The sequence below is a fragment of the Bos taurus genome, chromosome 9 (assembly GCF_002263795.3).
Source record: "Bos taurus isolate L1 Dominette 01449 registration number 42190680 breed Hereford chromosome 9, ARS-UCD2.0, whole genome shotgun sequence".
NCBI classification, from domain to species: Eukaryota; Metazoa; Chordata; class Mammalia; order Artiodactyla; family Bovidae; genus Bos; species Bos taurus.
The window spans coordinates 56,811,040-56,833,317 of NC_037336.1; the positions used below are offsets into that span (position 1 = coordinate 56,811,040).

General features: G+C 35.1%; 1 protein-coding gene across 6 annotated transcripts in view; it reads left to right on the forward strand.

Moving 5' to 3' along the window:
• Positions 1-22,278, forward strand: part of EPHA7 (EPH receptor A7) — a 210,693-nt gene that overhangs the window by 59,747 nt on the left and 128,668 nt on the right. For all 6 annotated transcript variants that reach the window (XM_024996777.2, XM_024996778.2, XM_024996780.2 and 3 more), the window contains exons 4-5: positions 10,478-10,633; positions 11,484-11,819. In XM_024996777.2, coding sequence (XP_024852545.1) covers positions 10,478-10,633; positions 11,484-11,819 — 492 coding nt within the window. The remainder of the gene's footprint in view (positions 1-10,477; positions 10,634-11,483; positions 11,820-22,278) is intronic.

A 22,278-nucleotide genomic window follows, 5' to 3' on the forward strand; every position in this document is an offset into this window, starting at 1 on the left:
GTAGTCTTATTAGATTTGTTGTTTTAGGTATGGAAAATCTAGGTTCAGAGAACTTAAGCAAATTGAAAAAGGTCACACAGCTAGTACATGCTAGAAGGAAGTCAGATTCATAATTTATATAAAGAACAAGTAGTATTGCTTTTTCAAGACTGTTGGAATGAGACTTATATGATGAAATTGACAGTGCCTGTCTTTCAGAATATTAACTTTATCTTTTAAACAGTGTTTTTTTTTTTAATATGATTGTGCTAAAACAGGGCTTCCCAGGTGACACTAGTGATAAAGTACCTGCCTGCCAATGCAGGAGACTTAAGAAATGCTGGTTTGATCCCTGGATCAGGAAGAGCCCTTGGTGGAGGGCATGGCAACCCAATCCAGGATTCTTGCCTGGGGAATCCCATGGACAGAGATGCCTGGCAGGTTATGGTCCATAAGGTCTCAAGGAGTTGGACATGACTGAAGCGACTTATCCTGCATTCGTGTGTTAAAATTGATCTTTCAAAAGAGGAATTCTTGCTTATATACTTTACATTATGTTTCACGTAGAGAACTTACATTACCTGACTTTTCTTGCTATTTTCAAAACTGTGAGGAGTAATTTAGCATAAAAGGAATGAATAATAAAAACAAATGATAAAAAGTATGATATCATAATAACTATAAGAGAAAGATTTGAAAATAAGCTTTACAGTGGCATAAATGCTAGAGTAAGTTGTATCCCCTGTCTGAATCTTCCTAACGCCAATTGCTGTTTGAGAACTTATTGCAGCCTCTTGTTCTTAATGACATGCCCTCAAGGAAATCTTTTAGTAGAATACAGTAATAACTGTGTCATAAATAGGCTATATATTTTTTAGTTACTACAAATAACTAATATAATGTTTGGGTAGCTGGCCTCCCCTAATTTAAGTGTTTTTCCCCCATGGGAATTCCATACTTACACTGTTTTGCTTTAGATGTGAATTAAGGTTAGGATTATTTTACTTCATTTCCAGTGGGGTTACTAAATCCTGAGACTTCACAATTAATTTGTGCTTTTTATCTGTAGGTGGATCTCTCAGTGGACCTTTGAGGACAATACTGAGTGAGATCCAGAAGGATCTGATTTCATTTTGAATCTTTCTTTTTATGGGAGTTGACTATTAAGTAATTTACATAATTAAAAATTCCACTGCTGGATCCTTACTGGCAGGAATCAAAATGAATGTGCATGTCTCTGGGAGCACACACAGGGTTTGGCAGCAATGGCACAGGGAGAACTGGAGGTGAACGGCTGAGAGGAGAAATCCTTGACACACTGCCTGCTGCTGCCTGTCTGGGATGCATGCAGAGGCATGACAGCCCTTCTAGGACCCAACTTTCACTCTCTTGCTGAGGCACCCCTGAAAGACTAAGTGGGTGTGATTTAGCACGTGTGGTTTTGGGGTGGTGACGGTGGTAGAAATATATGTTTTTACAGATAGCATTTCAATGAAAACACTTGCACTAGCGTTTAACAGCTAGATAACCAAATAGTGTGTTGTTAAAACAACCTTTTGAAAATTGGAAAAAAACAAAAAAAAACTATTGTCTATAGCTGTTAATAATTAAGAATAAGGAAACGAGGACATCGAAGCTGAGAATGTAAAATGGCTTTGTCTAAATCACATGCCAGTAAATGGTGGAGTGGATTTGAACATAAGTTCTTTAAGTTAAAATCCATTTCTCTTTTGAGAATAGGGATTAAGAAAAAACATTTTTAATATTCTAACTTGACATTTTTTTTTGCTCTTTTTAAAAATCATTTGGTAATGAGGTCAGAATTAGGGTGAGATTCTGGTGTAGTAGAGAGTATTTTAATACAAGACTTCAGCAAAATTCCTAGCATATTTCAAACTGAAAATTTAATAAAGGAAAAAGCTATTTACATAGTGTTTAATTTTATTTCTCTTACAGTCTAAATCTTAAAATAAAATCTTTAAGTGCTTTTTATTTTATATTTCCTTTTTACTATATTGAATCAATAAAACATTAATTACTCAAATAACACAAATAAATAACATATATATTTATAATTTCCCCAAATTAGTTTTAAAAAACCCCAAAATTATTTTCAGCACTTGAGCACTTAATATCAAACTTTATTTTTCTACATCATTTCTTTTCTAAGTTCTTACAAGTTAGTTGTGAGGTGATATGGATGGTGATTCACAAACTGTAATATACTTGTTACATCATGTTGCTTTTATACTCCCTGCCCACTGTTCATTCTCAATGTGAAAAATCATAGCATGTCAATGACAGGCGGTCTGGCTTTCAGACAGACTTTTGTAATTATTCCCACTGAGGCACTGTCAATAGGATTAAAATACAAATTCTGGATCTGTCCATCCCGGATGAGGTCAGCACTTTGAGCAGTGGGAGTACTATTTCTGCAAGCTGTGCACTCCTCTGCATGGAGAAGCATAGACATGAATATGACACAAATATTTGAAAGCTCCTATGGAAACAGGCTAGCTTTTCCTAAATTAAATGTCCATCTGCAATAAATAAAATAACAACATTCATTAGAATCCCTATGTACATATGTAGACTCTACAATAATATTAAGAACCAGAAAGTTTCAATTACAGAACAATCCACTTATAGTTCATAATTAATAAACTCTTTGCAGCTGTATAACTGTGGCCGGAAACATCTGCAAAGCCTCATATTTTACACACAGACACATACATATAATTCCTTCAGAAAAAGTTTAATTGTGCTTAAAATCATAGGTCTGGAAACAGAGTAAGAACTGAGGAAGCTGAGTCTAGTTGTGTTCAGTTAGCTCTTGGGAGAAGGAGATGGGAAGTGAAAAGGAAACCAGCCCTTGTCTGGCGCAGTGAATGTGGGTAAAAAATAAGAATGTTTAAATCTATTCATATATTCACTCAAAACTAACTTTGTATATAACCCCACTACATATAACTTCATATTGATAGGTATCGAAATTATAAAATTATTCAGATAAAATTGCTAGTCTTCAGATAAAAGATAAATTTTTATAAAACCCTAAAGTTAGCAAATGGGTAAAATATATTGATTATATATTTTCCATCTTTTTGAATTTTTGGCTTAATTTTTTACACCCAAATATAGCTGTATAAAAATAGATGAATACAGAACATATGGGTTAGAAAGGCAAACTAACATATTTTTGACAGATAAAATTTGGTATTTTTTCTTAATGTTGGCTTACTTAAATGTTCAGTTTAAAATTGCATTATCAATGGATTTTATTATGCAAAACAACTTTACTAGATAAAATGTACATACCATACAACTCACCCGTTGCAGTTAACAGTTGTTAATATAGTTATGGGTGTGCTTAGTCACTCAGCATGTCCAACTCTTTGCGACCCCTGGCAGCCCACCAGGCTCTTCTGTCCATGGGATTCTCCAGGCAAGAATACTGGAGTGGGTTGCCATGTCCTCCTCCAGGGGAGCTTCCCAACCCAGGGATTGAACCCAGGTCTCCCACACTGTAGGCGGATCCTTTACCTTCTGACCACCAGGGAAGTCCTAGTATAATTACAGAGTTGTGCAGCCATTGCTACAAATCAATTTTTGAACATTTTCATCGTCCCAGAAAGAAACCCTGCACCCAGTAACAGTCACTTTCTATTCCTCTCAATGTCCCAGCTTTTAGCAACCACTAATCTACTTTCTGTCTCTATAGACTTGCCTATTCTGGATATTTCATGTAAACAGAATTACATAGTATATGGTCTTTTGTGACTGGGATTCCCAGGTGGCTCAGCAGTAAAGAATCCACTTGACAATCCTGGAGATGCAGGAGATGCGGGTTCAGGCCCTGTGTCAGGAAGATCCACTGGAGGAGGAAACGGCAACCCACTCCAGTATTCTTGCCTGGAAAATTCCATGGACAGAGGAGCTTAGCAGGTTGCAGTCCATGGAGTCACAAAGAGTCGGACAGGACTGAACACACACACATTGCTGCTGTGACTGGATCTATGTGACGGAATTCTTCCACATGGCATAATGTTTTCAAAGTTCAGTCATACCAGAATGTATCAAAATTTAACTTCTTTTATTGCTGAATAGTATTCCATTGTGTGTATTCATTTATTAGTTGATGAACATTTGGATTGTTTCCACATTTTGGGCTATGATGAATAATTCTGCTATAAACATTTAATTATATTCAAGTTTTTGTGTCAGTAAATGTTTTCATTTCTCTTGGGTACATACCTAGGAGTGGAGTTGTTGAGTAACATGATAAGTATGTTTAAACTGTTGAGGACTTGCCAGTTTTCTTCAAAGTGGCTGTACCGTTTTAGATTCCCAATAGCAGTATATAGGAGTTCTAATTCCTCTATATCCTTACTAGACTTCCTTTAGCTGTCTTATTGATTATAGTCTTCCTATTGGGTATAAGTGGTTTATCAGTATAGTTTTGATTTCCTTTTCCCTGATGACTAATAATCTTGAGGATCACTTTGTGTGTTTATTGACCACTTATATATGTTCCATAGAGAAATATCTGTTCAGATTCTTTACCTAATTTTTGATTGGCTTATTAATGAATGTCAAGTTTTAATTATTTTAATATTTCAACTTATTATACTTTCAACAATATCTAATCTTATTTCCCTCATCAATTTTATGGTGGGAATGTCTTATTAACATACATTCTTTCCAGACTTTGATAGTCTTTGAAAAGACATAGAACCTCCAGCATGATGATTCTAAGCACCTGGAAAGTTTTTATAATATAGAAATATCTAAGCCTTAATAATGATTCAGTTATTTTTAATAATGCCAAGACTAGTTTCTTTTCAAAGCACACCTCATGCACAGTCATAGAAGACAGCCTACTAAGGCATAGACTTTCAGTGCCTTAAGGTTTAGGATGGGGTCAGCTATGTCTGAAATTAAAGGTGGAGTTTAAGATTTCCAAAAAATGTGCCCATTAAGGTCAAGGGAATCATTCTTGGCTGTAGAAATCTAAAAGTATGTGGATTTTCTAGAATAATCATTTTGTGGGAGAATGTCCTTAGAAGTATAATCATTTAGGATATCCCCCAAACTTATGCTTGTAGGTGATGCACCAGGGCAAGTCTGAGTATCTGCACCCTTGATCAGAAAAAAAAAAAAGTATTCTACTTCACCTAATTCCACCTAAAGAGCGGGAATTTGTTTGTGGCTTTTACAATGGTCTTTAGGATGGTTCATTGAGAACAAACAGTTGTTTATACCAGTGCCCTGATTGTTGCACAAACTGCCTCATGTAAGTGTATATTCAAAGGCCTGGCACCCCATTGCTTAAACAGTTGCAATCCATTGAAGACAACTATGTAGTGTGCTGTTGTTAGGAGAGTTTAAGTATCAGAATACAAGTCTTTTGTATAAACTCTCTTATATCTTTGTGTTCAGAATTTTATTGCTCTTAAGTAATTTACTTATAAAGTTTGTGTGTTTTTTTAAGAATTTAAATCCCAAATAATATTTGAACCAATTGTGTTATATAAGATGATATTCTCATTTAAATATAAAAATAATTCTCATATTAAAAATAATTGAAGTATAATGTTACAGTTATTTCATTACTGGAAACAATAAAGCAGATCTTGAAATATAGTATATTCTGTAATGTAATTTAGTATATATATATATATATATATATATATATATATTGCAGTAGATAATCTTGTTACTGTCTAGTAAACAGAAGTTTCATGTACTTCTTAGATTTTCTTTGGTGGTTTCCCATTTAAACAACTGGCTAAGCAAAAACTTGCTTAGTGTATGAAATCTGACAAGATTATGGTTCTTAGCTCTAGGATTAATGAACTTATGTTATTTTATTCACTAAGGCACATTCATTACTGCTTGGGAAAAAACAGTGCAAAGAATCAGTCCCAGGCAGGTATTTGTGGTGACATGGAAAAATACTGTAACTAAAATAATTGGTGAAGTATTACTTTTAAAAAAGTAATTGAATATTGAAAACAAATTTTATACATATTTCTAGTCTTCATCAATACAGTGAAACATTACCTTAAAACAATGTTCAGTTAAAAAGCAAACTTATTGAAAGGCAGGAAACTAAAATGGTATGTTTCTTACTGTAAATAATTTTACAATAGTGCATACACTATATTAATTAGTCTGCTTTGAGTTCAAATGCTGTTGAACAAATTGAGAATTGAAGCACAATAAGAAAAAAGCTGTAAAACCACTGTATCACAATTCCTAGAAAGTTATTCTTATATACTTCACCATTATGTATGAAGGGAATTTATCTTTGAGGCTTCAGAAGGCATTTACCATGAAAAACTTTTTTACTAGTACCTTTTTGGAAAACAAGCTGCATTTATAAGAAAGGAGAAATTGCCTTTATTTCTATGTAGGCTTTTGGGAGCAGTTGGAGAGCTCATTTAAGTCTTCCTTAAGTGGTTAAATCTCAGGTATATCACTTCACCCCAGTTTCTCTTCCTGAGTATTTTACTCAAGCTATTTCATCTAGATATCTTATCTAAATTTTACTTTTATGAGCATCTGTTTCTTCTTTCCTAAACTTTTACCACCCAATTGCTCAAACTACTATCCTAAGAGATACAGCTTATGTCTTCTTGTGTTCTTGGCTTTCCTCTTCATACTGCAGCTCCCAAGATTTTATACTTATTTTTAATAAATTTAAATTAATGGCTTCCTTAGAGGATGAGTGAAAACCGTCTTGTTACAACTTATTATTTTCAATATTAACTGAACTGAAACAGAATAGTACTTCAAAAAAAAAGTGTTAAGACTTTTATGAGCACGTTTTTCTGGGATTGCTTCTCTCATTATCTATTTAATGATGGCCATGCATGTACTCCATCATTTTGCAGGCATCCTCAGTGCCAAAATTCATAGTGAAATTGAAGAGATCTATTTAATACACCTCTTCTGTAAGGTGTGCTAGCTAGGATATTATTTCACCATTTTCTAAATTAAAGTAATAGCTTTAAATAGTCAAAGGGTATACTAAAATACAGTAGGTACCCACTGAAAATTCATTTGGGGGATGCTAAAGCTTCAAGACACATTGAATAGATGCCAGACTTTGGCTCATTCAGCAGTCAAGGCTGAAGCAATAGCATATGGTTAAGTATCAGCAGTCCTGTGTTTTAAATCCAGTTTTAACCTAGACAATGGAATTATTTGAGGAACTCATGTTAACTTTGCTTCAAATCTGTTTTCCCATCTGCTAAAATGGTAACAGAATTTAATGTAATTTGAAAGTTGAGTGATAAGGGTTTTAAATTTCTCTACATTAGGTACCATAGGTATTCTACAAATCATGGAAGTGGAGCAAGAAATGGTCCTCCCTATTTGTGAGAAAAGTGGGAGTAAGCCTTTAGTTAGAAGCCTTTATTTGCAACAGAAGGATGAGAATTGCAAGAGATCCCACTAGGTAGTTTGCTGCCTACCAGTTCTGGAAGTGTTACCTGGTTGTCGTTGTTCAGTTGCTCAGTCAACTCTGACGCTTTGTGACCCTGTGGACTGCAGCCTGCCAGCCTTCCCTGTCCTTCACTGTCTCCTGGTGTTTGCTCAGATTCACGTCCCTTGAGTTAGTGATGCTATCTAACGATCTTATCCTCTGCTGCCCTCTTCTCTTTTTGCCTTCAATCTTTCCAAGCATCAGGGTCTTTTCCAATGAGTCGGCTGTTTGCGTCAGGTGGCCAAAGTATTGGAACTTCAGCTTCAGTCCTTCCAATGAATATTCAGGATTGATTTTGTTTAGGATTGACTGGTTTGATCTTGGGTTTCCCTGGTGGCTCAGACAGTAAAGAATATGCCTGTAATGCAGGAGACCCGGGTTCGATCCCTGGGTTGGGAAGATCCTCTGGAGAAAGGAATGGCTACCCACTCCAGTATTCTTGCCTGGAGAATTCCATGGACAGGGGAGCCTAGTGGGCTATAGCCATGGGGTTGCAAAGGGTCAGACACGACTTAGTGACTGAACAACAACAACAAGGTAAGGCTTCCAGAATTGATAGATAGCAGGCTACCTAGTAGAATCTTGTTTGATCTTACCTGCATACTAAGTCGCATCAGTTGTGTCCAACTCTCTGTGACCCTATGGGCTCCTCTGTCCATGGGATTCTCCAGGTAAGAATACTGGAGTGGGTTGCCATTTCCTTGACCAGGGGATCTTCCTGACCAGAGGCTCTCAAGTCTCCCACATTGGCAGGTAGGTTCTTTACCACTAGCACGACCTGGGAATAGAAACAAAATTTAAACGAAAAGAAAAGAAAAAAGCTTACCCAGTAGATGTTAAATGTTGATCTTACCTAGTAGATATTAAATCGTGTTGCCATTGTGTCCATTTCCTTGTTCCCTAAGTTCCTATCCCTGTAAAAAGTAAATAAATACACATAATATCATCAAAGACTATCAGCATACACCTCTTCTCTCTGTCTTTATCTTTTTTTCTTTTTTAATTCTCTGGGACTTTGTGTTATCAAGCTGCAGGTTGTGAATAAAGCATTGCAGTCTCTATATTATGGATGTTCTATCTAATCACTGAATTACAGATAATACATGGAGCAAGATACAGTGCATACTTACAGGAATTTCCAGCCTGGGAAATCCATGCTAAATCCTTTATCCTACCAGTTAACCTTTCTTTTATGTGGCAAGGTCATATCTTTAGAAACATTTTAAAGTGTTTTTTGATATTATTTCATAATGATCTCACTGTTCTGTGTCTTAGATTTGTTGTAATTGCTACAAGAACATGTGAAGATGCATTCATCTACTGGCCTAATATGTTTGCCAGTGTTTCCCTCTTGTGGGAATTGAGGAGGCCAACTAAAGGCAGACTGGCTTCTGAGAGCAAAAGTGGATCATATCTTTACATAGAGATGATGGTAGTTCTGTTCACAAATCTTTAACTTGTCTATCACAATATAATCTATCTTTAAGTTTTTAAGTTATCTAAAATACCTATCTTGTTCATATAAAACAGCCTTGTTTTTTCTTTAAGCTTAAAACATAATTTGGATTTCTTAATTGCACCAAATTATGTATTAAATATTCAGCATGTGAGCAAAAGTATAGAATGACTTAACTTTTTTTTTCTGGAGAATAAGATAGGATTGTCTTAATAAGATAGGATTGTTTTTCCCACCCATGAGTGAAAATGTGATTATGCTGCTGAATAATGCCCAAGTTGAGAATATTAAATAAACTTGAATCTAATACATACAAGTTATAATTGAATTCATGTTAAATATTCAGTAATTTTTCTTTATAGATATGATTTATTAATTTCCACTAAATTTGAAGGTCACTGAAACTTAAAGAGATATTCATTTAATAAATATGGAGGGCAAATTGAATCTCTTTAATATATTCAATGTATGGTACCATCAATTAATTTAAAAATGTTGAAATAATGAAAATTGAATTTGCTAAATTTTAATTGAAGATAAATATGTAAAATGTCTGGGGATAGGAAATGCTTCCAGGTTACCTGATTTTACAACATGTAGTCTAAGTGAGTAAGGGAAACTCACTGGAAGGTGATAGGTGTCTTGGGTGCCTGTCTGTTCATTGCTGAGCTGTGTTACCCTGACTATCCTAACTTTTCCCAGTAGAGGAGAAAGAGTCATCACCTGTTTGTAGTTAATGGCTTTCTCCTTATTTCTGATAGAATAGGTTTCTCCTATCCATAGGATTTCATTATTTTTAGTAACAGGGAAGTTTGCTTAGTGGAAAACAGACTGCCTTAGAACTTAAATTGGTTGAAATTATATCTTGAAGTTTTCTGAAAATTGGTAGGGGGAATACATTTCTATCATTTTAAGATAAAAATTTTTGCATCACTGTTATTTCTAGTCAGGTCATAAAATGATTTTAATATTTTTCACTAAGAACCATATTCACACATAAAGACTTAATTTACAGCTGTATTAGATTAAGAAAACAGAACTTTGAAGTGTGTTAATGCAAATCAACAAGCAAGTTAATTATTACTGAAATCAAAGTTCCCCTGAATTAACCATGCTGAGATTTTGTCTAAATAAATTATGTTTGTGTTTAGTTTTGGGCTCTAGATTTTGGACTGATGCCAACTACAGGTCCAAGTTTGCTGTATCATTTGGATTTTATTATTTCATTTTAAAATGTAGTATTGTAAAATAGGTTTACTGATATACACTAAATAGAATTATAGACTTATACCATAAAGGGCATGTTCTTCCCTTTTTTTTTTTCCTGTTTACTTAGAGACTTACAGCTTATAGTTAGTGATAGTTGTCAGGAAACATGGCTACAGATATAAAAAGAATGTTAGAAATTTCTTATTAGAATCCAGGTTTCTATTGAGTCTGATGATAGCACATTTGGAAATCAGATTTCATATTTTATTGTTTGCTAAAAATTACTAAAATTCAGAAAGGGTCTGCTTGTTCTCATGTTTCTATTTTTACTTTTGTATTCTCAGCCTGTGGCCGTGGGTTCTACAAATCTTCCTCTCAAGATCTTCAGTGCTCTCGTTGTCCAACTCACAGTTTTTCTGATAAAGAAGGCTCCTCAAGGTGTGACTGTGAGGATGGGTACTACAGGGCTCCATCTGACCCACCGTATGTGGCATGCACAAGTAAGTTCATAATTGTAAAATAAAGACTTTCAGATCCCTTCCATTTGTTTGTAGAATTGTGACATCATTGAGATAAGCCTGAAATTTCTGAATACATTCTTAATTATTATTAAATACTTAAAAACTTTCCATAAACCAATAAGGCTAAACAATAATATAAAATAGATATGCCTTACATCATGAACAGTGTAGTTTTCATGTCTCCCAGATCTTGCATTTTAAACATATTTTACACATGTATCCAATAGGAATAACAAATAAAATGTAAAAGTTATTTGTGTCTTGCATGGCTTTAAATGTAATTAAAAAGTAATGGTTTCTGAATTAAAATTCCACCACTAAATAGAGCAAATCTCACATCTTGATGCTTCAATGAATGAATGTTTGAGAGACTCAAATCCAAAGCCAATTCCAGACATTACTATAAATCATTCTTGAGCACATTAAGAATGAATAGATGTATTCTCTCTTATATGGTTAAAAGGAAAACTAATTTTAAACAACTGCACAACTGTTTTTTTAGGTGCATTAACTATTCTTTTTTAATTGCTCGGAAGAAAAATAGCTAAAGACCGTGGCAAAACTACAAAGACAGTCGTTATCCTGTTTTCATTTTGACATATTAAATGGAAAATAAATAAAGCCTCTTGCCAAGTGAATTCAGGAAGGCTTTTATAAGGTTTCTCTAGGAAAGGTAATGAAATGTTTATGTGAAAGAAAGCATTTCAACCAGTTTTCTGTGTGGTAATTGGGCCACTAGCTTAATGCCCCTCGTGGATCCTTTCATTTGTTTGTTTGTTTGTTTTTGGCTATTTTTATTTATTCATTTACTTATTTTTGGTTTCCTAAGGGCCTCCATCTGCACCACAGAACCTCATTTTCAATATCAACCAAACCACAGTGAGCTTGGAATGGAGTCCCCCTGCAGACAATGGGGGAAGAAATGATGTGACCTATAGAATACTGTGTAAGCGATGCAGCTGGGAGCAGGGCGAATGCGTTCCCTGTGGGAGTAACATTGGCTACATGCCCCAGCAGACTGGATTAGAGGATAACTATGTCACTGTCATGGACCTGCTGGCCCACGCTAATTATACTTTTGAAGTTGAAGCTGTAAATGGAGTTTCTGACTTAAGTCGATCCCAGAGGCTCTTTGCGGCTGTCAGTGTCACCACAGGTCAAGCAGGTATGTTTTCCTGTTTGTCTTCACTGAGTGAAAAGTAAGTGAAATCTCGCGCTTGAATATTTCCTTAACTCAGCCGTACAGAACTTGATTACTCCAGCTTGTTGAGTATTCACACTGTTAGCTTTTCTTTGTTATTTCTTCTGTTGTCTGTTAAATCATTACTAGACTCATTAACATCTCCTGCAGAGATCTGGCAGGAGAAATAAAAGGGGATAAATTGTAAACCAGTTAAAGTTGCTCTAAGAGAAGCAATTCTGTTAAGCTTAAGGGGAGGACAGGGAAAATGGACAAAATAAGATGTGGGATATTTCTTGCATTTTTTATCTTTTGGTGTGCTATGTGTTAAGTGCTCGTGATCAAAATTTACATAACTAGGAATAATGAAGGAGTTGGCTTCAACGTCTCAAGTAGTGACAACCACATAAAATATGATATTTGTAATAGATGGCAAATCTGCCTTAAAAATTGCTTGAAGGAATTTACATTCCTCCCTAGATTTGTGATCATGTCATGTTAATGTCTATAATATTGGAAAAAGTATTTACAAGATCTACTGAAGATTTAAAAATAAATGAATGAAGAAATATAATAAATATGATGGTTGTGAACTGGTAGCTTAGCCTAAAAGCAGTTTTGGCTTGTCTTCTTACTGGCATTTAAGATGCCCTACTTGTTCATTCTTTGCTGTGTTTAAGTTGGTTTTAGAAAATATAAATTGGGAAGGTAGCTTCAGAAATTGGGGATTTTCTAAACCTTCAGAAAAATCTTATGACTGAGGGAAGTTCCAGAAATTGAGGGCTTTTTCAAACTTTTGAAAATTCTTGCTGCTGAAAGATGATGCTATGCAGTCAATGTAGCCAAGTGCTATGTCATTGTCATTAATAAAATTAGACCTGTACCGGAGTACTGAGTTGTGTAAGCATCATAATAAGGTTATAACAAGGTATTCTTACTCTTTGGCTAGCTGTCAACAGACATTATTATTACAGATTCCTGGACATAAACTAATCTATTCTTCATATCTATACCAATTTTAATAAAATGTTATCTATTTAAATCATATCTGTACAATGAAACCTATGCATAAGTCTTATGCTTACCATTTTGAACAGATTAATGAGTTCCTATTTTAAAGGCTTCGTTTTGATGTTTGTTTAAAAGGCTATTGCAAATCAGATTTCTTAATGTAAAAGCTGACATCTGGAGGTAAAACAGCATAGAAACTTTTAAATCTTCAAAAATTGGACAAAAGAAGTAACTGATTTAACTAATACTTGTATTGACTCATTTTATTTAGCCTCACTTCATTTACCATTCTTTTAAAATGCTGTTGTCGCTAGATATTTTTACTTGTGTTGCTTTATATTGAAATTTGTCATCATAACATTACAGTAAGTGATTCTGAAACATTTTGGGTTCTTGTTTGTGACCCTAAAGCTATCTTTGGAATCATTAATAAAAACTCTTAGGTCTGCTGAGCTAGAAAAACTGCTCTATTCCTGCTGATAACAAGTATAAGAAGGGATGTTTTTATTTATTTTTGAATTCAACCTAAAGATAGTGAACTGATACCACAAGTTGAGTTTGTCAGAGAGACCACTTTGGGAATCTGTTTTCTTGCTCTTTAAATGACTATTATTTAATTTTTCAAGCTAACAATTCACAGCCTAAATAGGTCGTAGATTTTCCATAAATTCCTGAATCAACTACCTTATAGTAGTTAAGTAAAATGGCTTTATCCCGTGTTTACCCTGGTTAAGAGTAAACTAGGTTTGTTTGCTTTGGGGAGTAATTTAAATGTATAAAAATTAGATTGCTGTGGTTATACAGCTCTGTAAATATACTTAAAAATGTTGAATTTTGTACTTAAAATGCATAAATTTTATGGAATGAAAATTATATCTCAAAAAGGCTATTAACATTTTAAAAAGAATAAATACAATACAGCTTAAAAAAAAAACTAGGTTTGTACTTTTATGTTAAAATATTATTTCACAATTGCCTAGTCCCAACTACATACATCTCAAATGCTAAAAACCCACGAATATATACTTTTAGCTTTTTCTGCTTTCAAAAAGAAGTACATTAATAAGGCAGCAAGCTGTGGTAATTTTTAAAGTTATTATATATATTTTAGCATTAAATATAAAATATATTAGTGATTATTGTTCAGTTAAATTGATACCCACTCCCTCCTCCCCACATCATCAATATTTTTCCTTTTTCTAAGAGGAGAATGATTTGAAACTTTGCCCATATTTATGATCATCCATGGAAACCTACAATGATCCTTAAAATTCTCATTCTACATTAACCAAACTGCATTACCTCCCACCTAGTTTATGCTGCAGTCACTTCAATAATGAATTTAAAGGTCTCTGGTCAGTTATTACACTCATCAGCAACCCACTGGGACAAAAAGAATCTGCATGTGTTTGGGCAAGATGAGAGAGTAAGAATGGAAAATCATCAGGCAGTGTTTGAAAGACTGTGTGTATACTTTGTAGTTCTTTTTCTATTAAATTTGAAGTCTGAAGCTCAGGACCCTCCATAGCAGCATTTGTGGAAATGGAAGTGCACTGAAGACCCTTTGTCCTTTCCTCAGGATAGTAGTAGGGTTATAGGTCTTTAAGGACCTGTATACTAGCCCCTGTTGCCACTTACGAGGTAAATACTTTTGGGTGGACCACAGAGGTTCTACGTGAGTAAAATGGAGATAAAATGGTGTGTGTGTTCCTGTATTATCCTGTTAATGAGATGCTGGAGAAAATTTTAAACTCTTTATTGTCATAAAAGTGTTATTTCAGTGAGGAGCATAATGATTGCTGATTAATCCTCTTTTATGCAACACTTTGTGGACCTGCCAAGGCAAAGCACACTATAATCGTTATCTACTGTCATGTGTCTGAGGTGGGGCATATAATCGAGGCCCAGAATTGGCAACTGTGTGTTATAGCATGGCAGGAGGGAGAAATTAATTTTTTTCAGTCACAGGTTATCTTAAGACAGATTCTTATTTAAAAAAATAATTAACTTTAAGATGAGACATGTATCAGATCAGATCAGTCGCTCAGTCGTGTCCGACTCTTTGCGACCCCATGAATTGCAGCACGGCAGGCCTCCCTGTCCATTACCACCTCCTGGAGTTCACCCAGACTCATGTCCATCGAGTCAGTGATGCCATCCAGCCATCTCATCCTCTGTCATCCCCTTCTCTTGCCCCCAATCCCTCCCAGCATCACAGTCTTTTCCAATGAGTCAACCCTTCGCATGAGGTGGCCAAAGTACTGGAGTTTCAGCTTTAGCATCATTCCTTTGAAAGGAATCCCAGGGCTGATCTCCTTTAGAATGGACTGGTTGGATCTCCTTGTAGTCCAAAGGACTCTCAAGAGTCTTCTCCAACACCAGAGTTCAAAAGCATCAATTCTTCGGTGCTCAGCCTTCTTCACAGTCCAACTCTCACATCCATACATGACCACAGGAAAAACCATAGCCTTGACTAGATGAACCTTTGTTGGCAAAGTAATGTCTCTGCTTTTGAATATGCTATCTAGGTTGGTCATAACTTTTCTTCCAAGGAGTAAGCGTCTTTTAATTTCATGGCTGCAGTCACCATCTGCAGTGATTTTGGCGCCCTGAAAAATAAAGTCTGACACTGTTTCCACTGTTTCCCCATCTATTTCCCTTGAAGTGATGGGACCGGATGCCATGATCTTTGTTTTCTGAATGTTGAGCTTTAAGCCAACTTTTTCACTCTCCACTTTCACTTTCATCAAGAGGCTTTTTAGTTCCTCTTCACTTTCTGCCATAAGGGTGGTGCCAGCTGCATATCTAAGGTTATTGATATTTCTCCCAGCAATCTTGATTCCAGCTTGTGTTTCTTCCAGTCCAGCTTTTCTCATGATGTACTCTGCATATAAGTTAAATAAACAGGGTGACAGTATACAGCCTTGACGAACTCCTTTTCCTATTTGGAACCAGTCTGTTGTTCCATGTCCAGTTCTAACTGTTGCTTCCTGACCTGCATACAGATTTCTCAAGAGGCAGATCAGGTGGTCTGGTATTCCCATCTCTTTCAGAATTTTCCACAGTTTATTGTGATCCACACAGGCAAAGGCTTTGGCATAGTCAATAAAGCAGAAATAGATGTTTTTCTGGAACTCTCTTGCTTTTTCCATGATCCAGTGGATGTTGGCAATTTGATATCTGGTTCCTCTGCCTTTTCTAAAACCAGCTTGAACATCAGGAAGTTCAGAGAAACATAATATATGATTTTATATTTAGAGAGTTTTTGTGTTTGCTTATCAGGAACATATGACCTACACAAGCTGGCTAAAATGTATTCTTTTTTGTTGTTGTTTTGTTCAGAGGATATTGATATATTAGGGTGAAGTCACACAGATCAAACTTGTACATTGGAGATGTGTATGTGTGTGTGTGTAAGGGGGAAAGCACATGCATTTGATTTATGATGTTATGATTCTCATTCTTCCTTACAGTGGAAGACTCTCTGGAACAGATATGGTCTTGATAATTGCATAAGTGTTCTGAAGAGGTAACTATTTAATTGCTACTTTTCAGAACATTAATTCAGACAACTGTTCTGAGTAGTATTGTCAATATAAGTCAATTTATGTCTAGCACTGTGTGGGATCCTGAGAACAGGAGAGCAAAGAATGGTCCTGTCCTTATGAGGAGCCATTACTGTAGCCAATGTATATTAACTTATACAACTAACGAGAGGGTACCTGAATATAATGTGATACATGCTGTAGAACAAGATTAGGAACAAAATCTAGAACCTCAAAGAAGGAATCATTTTCTTCTGTGGAAAGAAAGGGAGTCATCACAGAAAAGATGCCAATCAATCTAGAACTTTAGAATGAATATGATTTTTCCAGAAAGAGGATGAGTAATTCATTTTCTGAGCTGTCAGGAGGACTTGCCCCATGAATACAATAATCGCTACTACCTTCCTCACACAGATCAACTGCATTAACACACCAAAATGGGCTGCAGAAAAGTTAGTAAAAACAGCTCACCCTAAAATTACTGTCTCTGTCTGTAATACCTTGATTCACTGTGGGATCCCTTAGACAATCAGATAATTTTTAGCTTTGTTAGAAAACATAAAATTATAATATGTGGTTTCCCGCCAAGAGATGTAAGAGACTTAGCAATTATTCTTCAGGTCAATAATTATGTTATGTTTGGGTCTTTACCATCTAGCACAGTTCTTTCTGTATTACTCATGTTGTGCAGTTAATTCCAATGAGGAAGCTAGTCACATGCAAGAAAAGTGATTTTATGAGTGAAAACATTCAGACATGAATGGAAAAGGCATAGGATTTGATATTTGATGACATGATTACTTCACATTAGATAAGATATTTTACCTCTTTAACTTGAATTTTCTCCTAAATAGATGGGATCATGCTACTTAACTCCTCATATTATTAGAAAAATTAGCTTTTAACTTAATACCTGTAACATTTATTAGAGTAAAATGAATGTGTTATTACACTACAACAATTATAATAATTGGGAAGAACTTACTCATTGGAAAAGACCCTGATGCTGGGAAAGATTGAAGGAAGGAGGAGAAGGGGATGACAGAGGATGAGATGATTGGATGGCATCACTAACTCAATGGACATGAGTTTGAGCAAGCTCTGGGAGTTGGCGATGAACAGGGAAGCCTGGCGTGCTGCAGTCCATGGGATTGCAAAGAATCAGACATGAGCAACTGAACTGAACTGAATGATAAGAATTACTAGTGAGTAAACACAATATATTTTTTGGTACTTTTTAAATGTAAAAGGTACACAAAAAGAGTATCAAGTTGAATCACTTAATGTCTTTGGACTCGTGTAGTCCTCCATAGTAAAGGAGAGAGGTCTGAGACAGAATACCTCAAAGAGCTCATCTTGTGTCCATAATTAAATGGACAATCATAATAGAGTACAAACTATACATTGCACAGTGCAAGGTTGACTGCTGATTATTGATAGCTGAGTAATATGTGTACAGATACTATCATTTTTAATGAGATCTATGACTTACAATGCTTAATTAAGGATGAAAGCTATAACCTCTTAAAAGAGGATTAATTTCCCAAATTGGGCTCTCTAGGAAGCAGACAGTGTGACAGAGATTCTTGCAGGAATTGTGTTAGGGTTTGTAATTGGAATCAGCAGTATCTGAAGAGAAAGAAGGGAGTGGAACTGAGCAGAAGAGAAGCTGAGCCATGATACAGTCTCATTTGAATCCTCTGTCAACTCCATGGGAATTCTCCACCTGTAAGGGATCATCAGATTATCCCAATTTGAAAAGAGAGTAGCAAGCTTTTATACCTCTTTGTCACACAGGCATTGACTGCAGGCTCCTCTAGGAAGGTGTCATTTTTGAGACAAGGAAATTCTAAAAGGGGACAGGGAACTGAGGTCTGTTTTCGAGCAGCTGTCTCAGCAGCTAGCAAATTCTTTTTTCATTCCTTCACCAAAGGGAATGGGGCCATCTCTCATAACATACATTACATATAACTAAATCATGTCAAAGAATACAAGGGGCAAAGTTTAGAGTGTGTTTAGAGAATAAGTGGTATAAACTGGATGAATAGAGCTTTTTGGGAAGAACTAATGGGAAAGTTTATTTTTAAGAAAGAAGACCTTTCTAATTGGAGGAGGGAATAGTGGGAACAGGATGTTTTGAATAGGCAAGTTACATAACTAACCCTGGTTTATATTTTTTGTGTATCTTCACAGAACATTTGATGTATTCCATATAGCAGTTTTTATGGTTTTTAAATACCCTGCTTAGCCTTAATTCCTTTGCTGCTGCTGTTGCTGCTAAGTCGCTTCAGTCGTGTCCGACTCTGTGTGACCCCACAGACAGCAGCCCACCAGGCTCCCCCATCCCTGGGATTCTCCAGGCACTGAAGTGGGTTGCCATTTCCTTCTCCAATGCATGAAAGTGAAAAGTGAAAGTGAAGTCACTCAGTCATGTCCGACTCTTCACGACCCCGTGGACTGCAGCCTACCAGGCTCCTCCGTCCATGGGTTTTCCAGGCAAGAGTACTGGAGTGGGTTGCCATTGCATTCCTTTGGAAAGCAGATATGTAGAAAACATTTTCAGAAAGTATGAGAAAGTATCGGCAAAGCTGACATGTCAAGGTAGAGACCCGTAATTTCTCTACAAAGCTATCTCAGAGAATCTCTATCAAAAAAATAACTATTTTCTTTTTCTCATCTTCAGTTTTGTTGTATATGAATGAATGATTTTTATGGCACTTATATACATACTGTATCATTAAAATTTGAAGTAAATTTGTAAAGTTAGTAAGACAGGTATCAATACCAATTACAGGTAAAATGTTGCAACTTAGACATAGTAATGTCACATGGCAATTATAAAGTGGTGACCCAGAGTATTGTAATCAAGTATACTGCTTACCTCAAAATTATTATATTATGTAATCTTGTCATGGGCTACTACCTTAAAGAATTTAGCTCTACAATCCTTTACATGGGAATTTGGAGAGTGATTCAATGGTTTGGTGATAGAGTACTCCTCAGTGAAAGGGTGACTCCTATGAAGTTTTGTTTCCTGAAAATATTAATAACACGTATAGTCTCTGAGAAGGAAGTATTGGTAACTGTATTATTTGCCTCCTATCTATGATTTTATGTGCTTCCCATCTGGCTCAGTGGTAAAGAATCCGCCTGCTAAGAAATAGAGGTGGATTGATCCCTAGATCTCCCCTGGGGAGATCCCTCAGAGAAGGAGGTGACAACCCACTCCAGTATTCTTGCCTGGGAAATTCCATGGACGGAGGAGCCTAGTGGGTTAAAGTCCATGGGGTCACAGAGTCAGAAATGAATTAGTGATTGAATAGCAACAGCTATGATTTTATTACCCCCCTTTAAGAAACTTCAGAGACATCCCTTCATATCTTGACTAATTTCCCTTGTGTTTTCGAATGCCCAGATCTATTTCTCTGTTAAAATTAAGCTTTGCTTCAGTATTCCCTTTACTTAGATTTTTGAACTTTACATAATGTTCCAAATGAAATATAACCATAGAGTTATATTATATAACATTACAGGTGAGTAAAATTCTACAAAAAAAAAGAGAACCAAAAATCATTTTCTGTATTTGTCAGAAATATCTTCACTCCCATTCATTAATGTAACTCAACTGTGATGATTTTTCTCATATTGATAAATTAATTCAGATCATCTCTTTTCAATGATTTTAAAAAGTAGGCCATCAAGTTATATATCCTTTAAGTAAAAGCAACTAATTCCATATAAGTTTATGTATGTTGAGATTTCTTAGAAATCTATAAGCTTAACTTATATTTTAAGGGAACATAATGTTAAGAAAATATAGTTTCTTGTTTGAGAGATTTACTGAATATTATTAAATGCCGCAATTGCCATAAGGTGAAACAGGATATAAATGAAAAAAAAAAAACAAAAAAACAGTGACAACAAAAATTTTTTTAGAAATAGTGTTAATGTTGTTAAAATATACATTACTTATGCAGTCTGCAGCAGAAGAATATACACGCTTATAAAATATACATGCTTATGCAGTCTGCAGCAGAAGAATCAACTGAGTGAGATTCCTTTAACAGTAACCCATTCAAAATGTGCATTTCTGTTTCTAGTTATTTTATAAACCTGATGTATCTGAATGGCATAGCAGGATTCAGTCATGCTAATTTTTACTGGAGGGCATGACATTTCAGAAATTTATATGCTTTGCTTAACAAGTAGGAGATTTAGACTATGTTAGAGAAATTTAATGCTTTATTTTGAGTATTTTTGTGACATCTTTGATTTAAAAGTATACATTTAGATCCATTTACAGTTTTTCATCAATATATATCAGTAATTAAGACATCTGTATAAAAGAAGATTTTTTGAATACTATTTTAGTAAAATTTTCATTATAAGAAATACGGCCATGTGGCATTAATACTGACAACTATAGTTTGAGCAAGCTCCGGGAGTTGGTGATGGACAGGGAAGCTTGGCCGGCTGCAGTCCATGGGGTCGCAAAGAGTCGGACATGACTGAGTGACTGAACTGAACACTACTGAGTACTTAGTGTGTGCTAATCACTTTAAACGTAAAGACCCATATGCCTACATAGCATCTTCACATCCCAAATTCACAACAAAAATTTGGGAAACAGTTATGTCTTTTTGTGATATGATCTTACAGTAAGTATCTCATGCATTTTCTCATAATATCTGTGAAATATTTGTCTTTCCTGTTAGAATTCATAGTGTAAAGAAACAGTGCCATCTTTGGTATTATTCTCTAGCCTCTACTATGTATAGGGCCCAAAGTACATGCTTAGTAAACTTGTTGAATTAAATCCGTAAATTAGTTATCTATTTTCATGTAAAGAGACTTTCTAAGATTATCAAGATTAATATATAAAGGGTTAGCTTAGTTCAAATTTAATAAATTTTTATTTAAATTATGCAGTGACTAAGATAATGATTTGAAGTATAAAATTTTCGTGATTTTGTCTTGAAGCTATAAATATATTTAAAATCTTAAAATGAGTTTTCATCCATATGTTAGTATTTAGTAGAGATTGAGAACAAAAGCTTGAAGGAACCTTATTATGAAATATTAAGATACAAGTCCCATTTAACTTTGAAATCTTGTATACTTACTTCTCCATGGGCTTCCCATGGAGCTCTAGTGGTAAAGAACCTGCCTGCCAATGCAGGAGACATAAGAGATGTGAATTCGATCCCTGGGTCAGGAATATTCACTAGAGGAGGGCATGGCAACCCACTACAATATTCTTGGCTGGAGAATCCCATGGACACAAGAGCCTGGAAGTCTACAGTCTACAGGGTTGCAAAGAGTCAGACATGACTGAAGTGATTTAGTACACATACATACTGCTCCATATTTTGAAAACTTACTGAAAATGGAGTTGATTTCTTTTTAAATGATATCAAATGTAGTAAAAGCATGAACAGAGACCAACATTGGAGATTTTTCATCAGTGCTTAAGACTACTATTTTAAGCACATGTTATCAACTTTTTATAGCTTATTTTTAATATTTTTTCATTTGTGTAGTTTTATAACTGTTTAAGACTATAGCACATAGCAGTTCTATGATATTTCTTAATTAAAATATGTGTAAGGAAATGTCTATAAGCACCTGTGTTTACACCCCATACCTTCATCGTAGTCCCACCTTCTAGTCTCAGTATCTTTGTAAATTGTCAAATCCACCTTTTTCTGATTTTATAAATATTTGTAATGAACTATTTACACTTATATTGTTAGGACTGTAAGTTGATCTATGTACTATTGAATGAAAGAACTCTGTTAACATTTGAAAGGAACCTAGTATGTTTTAAGAGTCATGTTTTTATTTCAATACATCTTGATCTTTTCTTAAATTCTTTAATCTCAAAATTG